Source organism: Pelecanus crispus, chromosome 4 (assembly GCF_030463565.1).
Source record: "Pelecanus crispus isolate bPelCri1 chromosome 4, bPelCri1.pri, whole genome shotgun sequence".
NCBI lineage: Eukaryota > Metazoa > Chordata > Aves > Pelecaniformes > Pelecanidae > Pelecanus > Pelecanus crispus.
In genome coordinates this window covers 17,459,922-17,472,986 of record NC_134646.1, presented here as the reverse complement: position 1 = coordinate 17,472,986, position 13,065 = coordinate 17,459,922, and the positions used below count along the sequence as shown (strand labels likewise).

General features: G+C 41.2%; 1 protein-coding gene across 3 annotated transcripts; it reads right to left on the bottom strand.

The window, feature by feature from the left end:
- Positions 1–913: 913 nt before the first annotated feature.
- TMEM184C (transmembrane protein 184C) lies at positions 914–12,176 on the bottom strand. 3 transcript variants are annotated; one of them, XM_075709542.1, is made up of 10 exons: positions 12,060–12,176; positions 10,393–10,523; positions 10,259–10,295; positions 8,129–8,334; positions 7,255–7,329; positions 6,261–6,354; positions 4,706–4,818; positions 3,892–3,991; positions 3,215–3,386; positions 914–2,747 (listed from the first exon to the last, which is right to left on the bottom strand). In XM_075709542.1, exons 1-10 carry the CDS (start codon positions 12,174–12,176, stop codon positions 2,455–2,457), a joined length of 1,338 nt encoding a protein of 445 aa, XP_075565657.1. In that variant the 3' UTR covers positions 914–2,454. The 3 variants fall into 3 exon arrangements, with proteins under 3 accessions (XP_075565657.1, XP_075565658.1, XP_075565659.1); XM_075709543.1 differs by lacking the exons at positions 10,259–10,295; positions 12,060–12,176 and adding an exon at positions 9,930–10,011 and having other exon boundaries at positions 10,393–10,504; XM_075709544.1 differs by lacking the exons at positions 10,259–10,295; positions 10,393–10,523; positions 12,060–12,176 and adding an exon at positions 9,842–9,958.
- Positions 12,177–13,065: the final 889 nt, after the last annotated feature.

Here is a 13,065-nt window from a genome sequence, read left to right as displayed (position 1 = left end):
TAAGTAGTGTGTTAAGTAAGGCAAGAGCAATCTTTTAAGACTTCTGATTAAAAGCTGGGAGAAGATTAGGCATAAAACGAGGGAGGAACAAATATGGTTAATATAAAGGTGAAGGGCTATTTGCAAATTAACTATATATAAACTTGACGGGTGGTGCTGTAGAATATGTTGTAGTAGTTTTCAAGACAGGGTAGGTGTCATTGAAAGATTTCAATTTACTTTGGAAATTTAGTAGCAATTAATGGAAAGGTATGATCCTATAAGCTACTGCAATGAAAAAAATAACTTTTCTCCCAGAAAAAAAAAAAAAAAGCAGAAATACTGTGCACATGGAATAATTAACTAATAATGAAATAACTTACTAGCTTTCCAGAAATGCTGTGAAAGCAGCAACAAAAACACTTAACTGTTTTCCTATCAAAGTCCCTTCTCTGTACCTAAGTTTTACACCAAATAGACATACCTTCAAGTATTCAACTCTTCAGTGTGAGGTTTTTGAAAAGCGAGAGCACAGCAGCTACCTAGCTTCCAGCAGCTCTGATCCTTCAGATACTATTTCTACCAATGCCCCTTTTTACCATGCAGGAAATCAGATTACTTCTAGTAGTGGCTCCAGTGGGGACTGAAGTCTCCAGGTGGTGCCAGCTTTTCCAAGTTGCCTCCTTTTAGAACATGGCTATTACATGGATAAAGAGAAACCAGGAACCAAGCATAAATAAGTAGATTCTGATTCTTCATAAGCTCAAACAAGAATTTCCTTTTCAATACAAGCCTTAAAATACTGAAAGCACAAACTCTTGCACTAGTTGTACTTAAGGTCCCCTTCTTCCATGGAGAAAACAGTTGTATTCATGTGTCATTCACTCTCTTAAATTACTGTAGCAGTAAATCAAATTGAAAGAAGGTGAACGGTTTAAATAAAATCTTTAATTCCTTATTTACAACAAAGGCAATGACTTGGCAAATTGAAAATTATGATTTGCACTTTCCCACTAACTTCAGATACAGCAAGTACATAGTCAATTATGGAATACGCAGCCTAGTGAGTAAGGCGCAATATTTACATCACACTAGTACTGCAAAAAAAGCACTTATGAATTTACTGTAACAGCCAGAAATGAAACATTTATCCTGTAAATGCTAACAATGCTGAAAAAGAAACTTCAGATGTCACTTGAAAGGTCAGTGCTCTAGGTTGGTGTTTGGGTGGGGGGTTTGGGGGTTTTTTTTGTTTGGTTTTTTGTCAGATTGCAAGCATGCAATAGTAGTAAAAATCTGGTAATGGGATAAAAACCCCTTTTGTCAGTTTTTGCAAAATAACATTTTGATACAAGTGTACTTCTTGGTCTGAAATCTAATGCTAGTAACTCCAGTATTAGACTAGCTACTTAGTTTTACCTTAGCAAAGGTCTTTTCTGGGGTGGGGGAAATCAACTATTACATTTGAATCCAGGCTATACTAGAAGCATAATACAATAATCGCACACACACAATTTATGAATACAAATTACTACAGACACATTGTCAAGATATCCTGCTTTAACAGCTTAAAAAAAACTTAAGCGTTAAAAGAATTTATTGCAGCCCAAAATAAAGAAATCGGTTTTGGTTTTTATTTCCTTTTTGACACCCTTTATCTCCCCTGGCTCCATGTATTTTAAGGTAGTGACCATTATGCTTATTTTAGAAGGACAGGAAGAAAAAGTAGTCAACTGTAAGGTATGAATCCAAAACCTATCATCCTGGCTGTCTCTTCTGAATGTAAAAGACTTAATTACGAGCTACAAGGACAACAGATACACCAACCATATGTTCTGGGCATGGAATTTTATAGTGAGGCCTGTAGGGAATGCTTGCTTTGTATAGATTCTTCACTGATGCTCTGTAATAATTATCTTCATGAAGGGGTTTTATTTAGCTACACAGGAAAGGGAAGAAGATGGCATCTGTACAGAAGTTACCATTTCATCTCACCCCATTCAGCATTAGGGTATGGAAGTTACCGTCATTAAGAGGACAACCAAAGCTAATACAAAAACTTTTCACTACTGCCCTCCTTAAATTACATTCTTGAAATTAAGTTTTCCCATCACTAGTAGTACTTACACTTCATCTTTAAAAGAGAGATTATTTTTTAAAATGTTTCTTTTGTATTAATAAAAGTCAGTGTAAGTTTGACATGATGTATAAGTGTTCAACAGTTTAAGGAGTTGATTCTCAAACTTCGCAGAAACCTTTACAGTGTGCGTGTTTTATATTCATGGGGTACTTGCAGATACTCACATCCATTACAGATTCAGAATTCAGATGCCAGTTACAGCCATATCCTCTTCTTGTCTGCGCAGTAGCTTTTCCAAGCTTTTCAACTTTCATCACTACTAATAGTACATGTTAATAGAACATGTGTGGCGAGTATATAAAGGACTCCTTGACACATTAAAAGAAGAGGTGAGTCTAACTTTTATCCAAAGCTTTCTCTGATAAATTGTGCTCCAGTTCAGGTGACTCCTCAGCGTCTCGAATGGCGGAAGTGTTATAAATACCATCAACTGCAGGGGCTGTCGTCGGTGTTGTGAGAGGTGTCACAGTGTGTCCAAACCCCTGATAATGACCCATGGGTGAAGATGGCATTGAAGCAGCATCAGAAATTGGGTCTTGAGTAGATGAAGACAGCAGACTTGTGTGCTCATTTTGTTCATGATCCTCGGCAAAAAACATTTTCCTTGGCTGGCCCAAAACTGTCCTTCCTAGAATTGTGCCAAATGAAAATACTTTTTAATACTTCCAGCACTATACCAAGGTCTTTGAACACATCAACTCTAAAACAGGCATGTTAAATTAGAAGATGAGTCTTTGTTTTATAACAGTTTTACATGGCCATTGTTAGCTTTAATAAATAAAAGGATGTCTTTCCATTTAAAAAAAAGAACAAAACAACAAACAACCAAACAAAAAGGACATCCCTCTTCTACCTAACGCACCTGAAACTTGCCCTGAGATCCATCTATTTCAAAGAAAAATTAAAAACTATAAATCAGTCAGCAGTACTGGAAAGAGCAAAATGTCAAATAAACCATGAAATCCTCTAGGGATGCAGCTGCCACTAATTTGGTATGGAATGTTCTCAAGGTACTATAGAGATGGGCAGTAGTGTAAAATGGAGCTGGAAATACATATGCTGTTAACAGACCATACAAATCCATCTGTTACTTACCAACATTTCGAACTTGTTCTGATATATCTGCCCTTATATCAGAAATATCCCACATTGCAAGAAAAGAGTCAAAGCATGACCCTTCTTCAGCTTCTTGAACATAAGGTTTATAGGAAAAACTGTAGTGATGCGCAATAGCAGCCAGGAACATCTCAACACAAATGATAAAATCCTGCAATGAGAGAGATACTGACTGAAATCTTTCATAACTGGAGAAAAAGAGTTCCTGGGTTTCTTCTACAATTGAAAGACTGCAATTGCCTTGGGATACTGGCATCAGCTACTTTTCCACCACAGGCAGGATATTCCTGGCAGGCTTCAGAGCGCCAGGTGTACTACATACATACTGGAATCAGTCCTTGCCTGATGGACTGACTTGCTGGAAGCAGATATTCAACAAGCAGCAGCTCTGCAATGAATTCTTGCAAGAAGAAATGCAAGGATATCCAACAGAAGTATTTAACTGGGGCACATTCCCTCTGCCCAACACATGGACATAGACATGCTGAGCATAAAACTCACTTGGGATGACTGGCTGAAATTTAGCCCAACTAACAATAAATTCAGTACTAATCTAGCCTGTGTTAATTGAAGTGAGCATGACAATATTTGCTTGAGATCAGCTATGTCACCTTACACATAGCCATTCCTCCTAAGAAGTAATTGTCTGCTCCTACCTGTAGGCCTGTAGCCACAGCTTCCACACTTTGCCATTCCCAGGTGTGTTTCTCAGAAATAACGCCAACTTTCACCAACAATGCAATAAGCACAGCTTGCCTATAAAGATTATTTATTATTATTATTATTATTATTGTAACAGTAGTGCCAAAAAACCTGCAAGCAAATCTGGTAAACAAGCCTATTTATATGTGTACATATGTATGTACATAGGAAGAATCTTACAAAAACCTTACTGTTTCTATATTGAGATTTTAAGAGGACGAAAACAGACTTAAAAAGAGATGTCATTCATCCACGGTCCTAAAGACAAACAGAGAACACAACCAAAGAAGATTCTGTTGTTCCAGTTAGTTACTAGAAGTTGTTGCTTCTCTTTCAGGGTATTACTGCAGCCCACAGAGTAATGTTCAGATAGTCAAATGCACTCACTCATTAGCAGCTAAGTGTGAGCAATGCTTAAATAGTAATTTATAGTTAACTTATGGTAACTTCTCTTGAAAAAGTTAAAGTAATTTCTTTTATTTTTGCTTTAAAAAGTAAAAAACAATTCTTGTTTTGAAATAACTGCAGGTCAAGATTCTAAAATAAATTATGTTCTTGAGAATCAGCTTACAAAATACCAAGTCTAAGAAGTAATCTCAAGTAAACAAGACTGCTCTGTCCCATGTACTAGTACCCTTTTCCCCTCACAGCACTCCACTAAGATTATGGGTAGATTTTTTGAGCCCTCTAACCTCAGTAAAAAATCCAGCCTTTTTAGCTCTTTTATGATCCACTCTGAGACCAAGAAGTAATGAGTAAATAACTCACCAGAAAGAAACAAAAACTACCATCTTCACACAAAGGAACTTGCCAACAGGTTGGATAGGGTTCAGTTCTTCACGTAGTACTTTATAAAACAGCACCAGACAATACATGGCAAACTAACAAGGAAAAGAAAATGAAGAAAAGCTTTCAAATCCCTGTTTATTTTGTGAGGGGGTTGTTTTACAGCATCTCTTCAGTTAAAATATACATTACAGTATAATACAAACTTAAAAAGCTATCTATTTTAGAAAAGAGGCTCTGGATTTATGGAATCTTTGCCTTACTGTTTTAAAGCAGGCTTTTGGTTTTTTGCCTGAAATTGTATTTCTGAAATGCATGGTATTGGCAGACGGAGACTGAGGTCATCTATCTACACACTAAAGCAAAGCATAGGAAGGTTGCATACAATTTTTTCAATGCCAAGCACATCTCTAGGGAAAATGGCACAAAAAGCATGTTCTTTCCAGCTTCTGTTAAGAACGCTTCAAATGTTGCCTCTTTATGAGAGATGAGGCAATGAATGCAATCTTCACTGCAAATCTAAAGAAGTTTCCTATTAATGACAACTGCAAGCAATGGAACTGATGTAGAGCCAAACCTAAGGAACTGATCTCCCCTTTTCACGCACATTGCCCTAGCCTCTTAATGCTAAGTTTCTTTAAGCAATCATGTCAACCAGGACATGCAGAAGTATGTGCTGCTGCTCGGACTGTTGTCACAGCAGAAAGCAGTTACAGTTCCTCCCCTAACAGTCACCCATCAAACACAGGGGTGGCAGTAGGAGGATAACGCCCTTTCTGGATGGGATGTCGTGCTCTTCTGACTCCTGCTGCTGTTGCCAAGAGAAGTAAGAAGCTTGGAGGCTGGAAGGCTAAGCAGCAAGGAGCCAGAGCTGCTGCTCTCTCCTCTTGCTCATGTGTTATGTGCCCTGGGTGAAGCAGAAAATGATTCCTCTGCATTCCCATCAAGCCACTAAATGCAATCCCTGACCTCCAAAATGAAACTTTCACATCTAGAGGCTGACATCTTACCCTTACCCTGACATCATCTGTCAGCTGAACCAACAAGACAAGGTGTTAGGCAGGCCAGAATCTCAGCACCGTATGAACCATTTCCATTTTTTCCTGTCAATGTTTTTACCACCAGCTTTGTAACACTACTTTTAACACAGCCGCTGCTGATTCTTTGTATGTGTGCTGGGAAGAAGCTACGGGGGCGAGTGAAGTCATCTCTTCTGCAGAGGGGCAAGTCTGCAGCTCTAACATGCCTGGCCCATACCACTTCACCCATCAAATAATTTGTGGTAGAGAGGTGGGACACTTTATTGCTTTATGGAGCTTCATTGTAAAAATAATGTAAGTTTTAGATCATCCGTTTTACCTAGTATTTTGCATATATAGTATTTAACAAATAGTAACTTTGACTTACAGTGGGAAATATTCTACCTCTAAGAATTATCAGACATTAACAGAATTATGGTCAATAGTTCACATAGAAGATTCACATAATACTAATATGATGACTTGAAAGAGCACAAAAATGTACTGTTGATACTCACTAGCTGTGACATGTTGTTAAGTATAACCAAGTAAGTCCAAGCATTGTTGAAGCTGAAGTTTCCTTCATCATACACTCCCACTAGTTCACAAATTCTGAAAGAATTTTTAGAGTTAATCACTATGTAGTAAAAGATCGCTTTCTTAAAGTGCTAAATCTTCATTACATCAATCAACTGTCAGAATCCAAAATCTCTTTTGGTACTCAAACATGGGCACTGGGAGTCTGCACAAGAATCAGTTTCCAACAGCATATGGCATAGGAAGTTTGTCTTGTATTTTCCACAGGAGAAACACTGTTTGAATGCAGGGTTAACATATCCCATTGTTGAATGAATTCAACAATGAAACATAATTTTTTTTAGCTGTTTTGCTTTTAATTGTTAAAACACATACAGCTAATATAAATATTTATATGGATATTCTTTGTGAGTAGCAATGTTTTCCAGTCCCACAGAATTAACAGCAACGACCATCAATACAAAGTTCGTGAAATTAAGCTTTCAGCATCAACACTCATAACTGCCTGCTATTTCTTTACAACAGTGGGTTATATGATATATATGAAGGCACACAGTCAGGCTTGTCACATGCAAAGTTTAATAAAATTTAAAAAGTTACATGAAACCTGACTTTAAAAATACCCAACTGTTGAAGCCAATGAGAAAAGGGAGAAGGAGGGGAAAAAAAGACTCTAAAAACTAAGAGATCATAAAAATGTCTTTCCCACATAAACAGTACTTCACGTTCTCTCCCACTGCTTCAGCAGCAGGCATTAAGTATTTATTATTTCAATTCTGCAAATAGTCCTTTGCTATAGAGAAGTCATAAAGAAATCATAGGTTGATTCAAATTGCCAGGACCCATTTAGCATGTAACACGATGACTCTGCTTTCAAACTGCCTTGATTCAATACAAAGGGCATGAAAATTCTTTCCAGTGTAACTCGAAATTACATCCTGAAGATCAATATTAATTATTTATGAGCGTACTTACAAAGCAATAATGGTAGTAAATGGTCTGACAACAGTGTACTGCAAAACACCCAGTTTACATCTAAATAATAAAACTCTGCAAGAGAAACACAAAATTAATTGTACAAGAATGTAAAGACAATTCACTTACGAAGTTTCCTGTTCTCAGCAGTTTCACTAGACTAAATTTTTATTTCACGGTAATTTCAGCTTCTGCTTCCAGGACTTCAGATGCTACAGTATATGGTGTGTATATAGGCAATACACAAAAGACCTAGACTTTTACAGTTATGTAACAGGCAATACCCAATGATTCACTTCTTTTAGCCATGGAAAGCTTCTGGCTGGGCTAAACAAAGAGAATGCCATTTTCGCTGTGTTTGAAGATGTTTAAGAATGACTTACATTCATAGTTTGTCTTTAACATTTAAACAGCTTTATCCAACTCTCTTAAGAGAGATGCTTATCAGATTAAGCATGCAGAAACAAACAGTGCAGGGGCATATGGCCTTTCGTCCTTCACCTGTGGAAGTAAAAGCAATAGGCTATCTGGTCTACCTGCGATTCTACATGACACTTTTGGCAAATATTATATGATAGCAAAGGAAGCAAATTCAAGGAGACATTTTTCCATTATTTTTCAAAAACAAGGAAGTTTCCTTCTGCACCACCTGAGTCAATGCATGTTAGTGACTAAGTGCAATTTATAGGATGTTTTACAGCTAGATGAAGACATGTTCACAGCTTTCAATAGGGGTTCACAGTTGATAAACAAGATGTGTGCAAAACATAAACCAACTCTGCCAAGCAACAACAGTTATACCACTAAATATGAAAACACAATGTTTGTATCTGATTACACAGCTTAAAATTTTAAGGTGGTATCATATACTCACTCTCCCATAGCCCATGATGGACAACAACATAGAGGCGGCAGATGTCTCTGCTGATCTTTCGCTTCTATTATTAATACGAGGTTTGGATACCGGTTGGTTAGATAATTTGAAAGAAAAACCATAAAATTATAGATGACATAAGCTTCATAGCATTCTCGACATGTATCCACATATATTGCAATGTTGGGGTATTTCAAAGCTATCCACTGTAAGAAGAGAGGTACACAAAAGGTTACATGCAAGAAAGACAAAAATTATTCTAATGACAACACTGGCTGGCTACTTCAGCAAGCAATACTTCATTAGACAGCGTGCACTAATTAAACAGGGCTTGCAGCATTTGGCTAATGACAGTGTGATGCTACAGCTAGAAAATAACGTTCTGTAAAAATACAAGAACTTCAGATTGCATCTCTGCTGCTTCAAATTGAAGCGTGCTTAAAGCACTGCGCAAGAGATGCTCTGTATCTTTGACCACACAATTCAGTCTTTCACTTAAAAGTAACTAAGCAGATGGTTCCCTACATATAACCTACTCCTGTAAGGGGCAGACAAGATAGAACTGTTTCCTGAAATTCACACAGTCATTGTCAATATGGGTTTGAGAACTAAGTTTTTAGTCCGTCAATATAATGACTGATTTCTTTTGGTATCTAACATGTAAATGTTTGTTCTGGCATGTTTGTAAAATATAGAAGAAAGCAGCAGATTAACCTTAAAGTGGTAGTCATCCCTCTAAATCAGAATTTCAGACAGAAAAGTGATTTTTTTGCAAAACTCTGATTATGGATCAGCTGTCAGAGCTTTCAATTTTTAGTTTTGAGTATCACACTGCTGTTGCACTGTTCAGGGCAACCTGTCCTACTGTGTTTTTTTGGTTTGGGTTTTTTTTTTGGGGGGAGGGGGGAGAATGGGATAGAGGCAGGTCTTTTGAGTTTACTTTGCTTCCCTAGGTTGTAGTAGAGTGAATGTTGCGACTTCTCTGACCTTCTTATTAGAACTACAGGAAGATGCTTCACATCCTCATCACAGTTAAGAAATACTAGAGATGACAGATGCTGTAACACCTTTGTGGAAGACATAATACTGCATCTAGTAAACTGAGAAGACAGTATTTGAATCTGAGAAGAGAACTTTATGTTCAGCTCAGATTAAGCTCTCTAGGAGGATACCATATATGCAGCAAAGGCCATAAGATCCCCCAGAAGACTGCGGAAAGATTTCAGTGTGTCAGAAATGTCCCTGAATGCCTGGCTAGAGCTCATTTAATTAGCAGGCAATTTTCTTCCAAAGGAAAACTGAAATTGAATATCAACCTGACGTAGTTGATATTCCCTACAGGAAACAGATAATGTTGTTTTCTTCCCTGCTCCCCTGTACTCTCAGATACTCTAAATCGCAGTCGTTCAAAAAAAGAATTGAGAACATACATAAGGGTGACACTTCATACACACTCAAGAGATCGGAGAAAAATCAAAGCAAAAGTTCCTGGAACTGTCTTTTATGGGGGAAACAGAAGTATTTGCAATGTCAAGAGGTGATGACAACATGCGAACACGCATCCTGTGCAGTCCACAGATTTAGTCTGTTGCTTAGCTCTGGCTGAAATCATCTCCACAGGTGATGTATTCACATGAACCATATCTGGTATGGCCAATAGAATCTATTGCATAAAAGTATTCAGAAAGAAGGATTTTTTTTGTGGGATCTTACCCTTGGTCCCTCAAAGCAAAAAGGAAGAATTTTAGCACTAAGCATAACTCGGGAAAGAAAGGTAAGGCACCGGATTTTGAGCCAGTACTTGGATCAGTCCGGTTTCCAGTTCAGCTGTTACTGAAGATGGAAGGACCAAAGGCAGGCTCTTGTCATACCCTTTTCCACACCTGTCATAAAGGATACTCAAGGACAGGGTTAAGAAGGGTTACCAAAAGCGATCCCACAAGCTCCGCAAGAAGAATGTAATATCGCCAGAACTGTGCTTCTGACATATTCCATAAATAGGAATGCCCAGAAGTTTCTAGGACTATGACTCTCCATGCAGCACAGCTTCTGCTAACTGTGACACTGGTTTCCCTCACTCCCACAGCAAACAGAATTTTATTGAGCTGTTAACAGTAAGAGAACACTTACACTGTCTAAACTGTAAATCGGCACCATCCATAGAATCCTGTTACAATAACAAAAGAACATTTAATATTACTAGAAGTATTTTTAGTCTGAATTAAATTCAACATTTATAGCACAGGTAAAATGTGAAATGTTACCTTATTATTGGTTTCTGTAATTCAGGTTGAGTATAATGGACTAAGTGTTGCAGTATTCCCCAGAGGGATATTGGTATAGTCATTAGGAGAAATATTCCAGCAATAAACCATGCCTTGGTATGAATTCCAACCTTGCAAAGAAAAAGAAGAACACAAGATCAAAGTTTCAGTATTAATACATTGAAGTTTTACTAGTATAGTAAGAAAAATAGTTTATCTTTCCTTTTTTATTTTTTACTGTGAATAAAGTTTTAAGATGGACATTAAGTACATATCCCAGTATTAAGTTTCATTTTTCTAACTCCTTTTCAAATACACAAAATCCCAAAGCCTCCCTTGCAATCTGTTGATGTGGCTTAGAGTAAAATTTAAAAGAAAAAAGATGAGAAATCTTGCACACGCAAACAAAACCATCACCAATAAACACAAAATGTTCTACAAAAACACAGTTATGCTCACTATTTAATTTACTGAAAGCCACAACAGATTCCTTGCTTTAGGTCTGGAACTTGTCTCAGCTCTGCGCTTCATTATAAAGTTTCTGAAAGCTTGTGGATTTCAAGTATTTTTAGCTTTAGAATCAAGTTCCAACTAGTAATCAGTTTCAACTAGTTTCATGTAACAATCTGAAATAGATGTGCATGTATATAAACATATAATATCTGCTAAAACACAAGGCTAAGATTTTAAACCAAAGCTCTCTGAAAAATAACTACGTTAATAATCCTAAGTACCAAAAACTGAGAAACACAGTGGACTCTTCTCAAAGTTTTTTTTTGAGAATTTCTTCTCTGATCCCCTACTGTACTTTAACATCCCACGTCTTCTGTTGCTTTCCAGTTCAAAGATCGCTTCGGAGTACTTTCTCTACCAGTATGAAATTTAATGATTTTGAAATGTCAGATACCACTTATTACAAACATCCATTATGCTGAACATACAAAGGCATCAGAACAGGGTTTCAAAATTGGAAATTTAAAATACACCCAAGAGAGATCTTACTGTCATTAAGTGCTTAAAATTATACCATGAAAAAGCTTACCTCCAGTGGAATAAGCCTGTATTGAACTGGACAATATATATTTTAAGGTTAAAATTTTACTTTTTGTTAGAAAAGTAATGCTATCATGTGTGCGCGTAATTCATACGCTACTGTCATGACATACTATGGTACCACCAGCACGAAAGCGAAGCTTCTCTACCTACTGTCTCAGTTCTCCCAGCTCAGACAGAAGTACCTGAAACATGAGGTTATGAACGCCAGCATGACTACTAAGTGTCAGAACAGGAGTTCTGGGCAGGGCAGCGGCAGAGCTCCAGCCGTGCTCCCGTAGAAGCTGACTCCAATTTCTTCAGCGTCGTATCAACTGCTTAAACACCAACTATCACTGAACCGGAAGGAGAAAGAAATCCTCTCCTGTTCCGTCTGGCTTCGTTTGTGCTTTACCAGCACGACAAACGCGCACAGCAGCCCCGCGGCACTTCTCCACCTTCTCTTTCCCCCGGCGGGGCTCTACCGGGGGCTGAAGCGCGCTGCCAGCTACCTCAGAGGCGCGGAGCCGCCCCGCGGCGGCCCTGAGGGCGGGCCCGGGCTCCCCCCCCCCCCGCCGCCGGCCCAGCCGCAGGGCTCCCCGCCGCGCCCCGTCCCGTCCCGTCCCGTCCCTCACCTCCAGCTTCTGCAGCTCCCAGACGCAGAGCGGCACCACCACCAGCAGCCCCACGATGTACAGCAGCACCACCAGCGGCCGGATCCACCGCCGCCAGTTCCCGCAGGTGCACGGCATGGCCGCGCCGACGCCGCCCCGCCGGCCACAGCGGCACCGACAGCTCCTCACACCCACCCGCGGCCCGCGGCGCCTCAGCGGGCCGGCGCCGGGACCGGCAGCTCCCGCGGGGCGCGCATCACCGGCGGGGCCGCCCGCGCACCCCGCCGGCTCACATCGGCCGCCGGCTCGGCTCGGCTCGGCTCGGCTCGGCACCACACCGCCCTCCTCAGCCCCGCTGGTCCCGGCCCACCCCTAGGCGCCGCGGGGGGCCCGGCGCTGCCCTGGCCCGCCTCACCGCGGCACCGCCCCGCGCACCCGCCCCCGCGGCACTTCCGCCTGGCAGCGCTTCCGGCTGCCCCGCCCCAACCCCAGCGGCCGCGTCGATTGGCTTCTCGCCCTGCCTATCGCGGCTGCCCCGCCCACCGCGGGGACGCTGAGAGCGCGGCCGGCGCAGGGGGCAATGGCTGGTAACGGAGCGGCAGCCCCCCCCCCCCCGCAAGGGTGGTCTCTTCCGCCTGCCCCGTCCCCCCCGGCAATGGTCTCTCCCGCTCGGAGGCGGGGCTGGCGGTTGCCGCGGAGCGGGTGGCATCGGGCACGCGCAGCGCGCACCTGCCCGCCGGCGGGGCCCGGTGTTTCGGCCGTGGTAACGGCTCCGCGCGCGCCCAGCCGTTAGTCGCGCGGCCGGTGCGCTTCAGCTCGGCCGCTGTTGCCGAGCCGCGCCTTGCTGGCGGCGGAGGGAGAGCCTCCCGCACCGCCTCTTCCCCGGGCAGAAAGTAACGAGCCGCTCAGGGAAGGAGCCGGCGGGCCTTTGCCGAGGTACCACAGCATGCCTGCCGCCTGCGCGGGTGGTGGGTGCCTGTCACAGCGGGGGAGCACCGCGTCGCGCCAAACCCGGGGACGCTAGGGA

What these genes read in the sequence shown, in the direction of transcription:
- TMEM184C (XM_075709542.1), bottom strand. Translation starts at nt 12,176, where the DNA reads ATGCCGTGCACCTGCGGGAACTGGCGGCGGTGGATCCGGCCGCTGGTG. An exon ending in TTAACAACATGTCACAGCTA is followed by an intron (nt 4,819 to 6,260) that starts GTGAGTATCAAC and finishes TTTCCTTGTTAG; the next exon opens with TTTGCCATGTATTGTCTGGT. An exon ending in GTAGTTTTTGTTTCTTTCTG is followed by an intron (nt 3,992 to 4,705) that starts GTGAGTTATTTA and finishes TAATCTTTATAG; the next exon opens with GCAAGCTGTGCTTATTGCAT.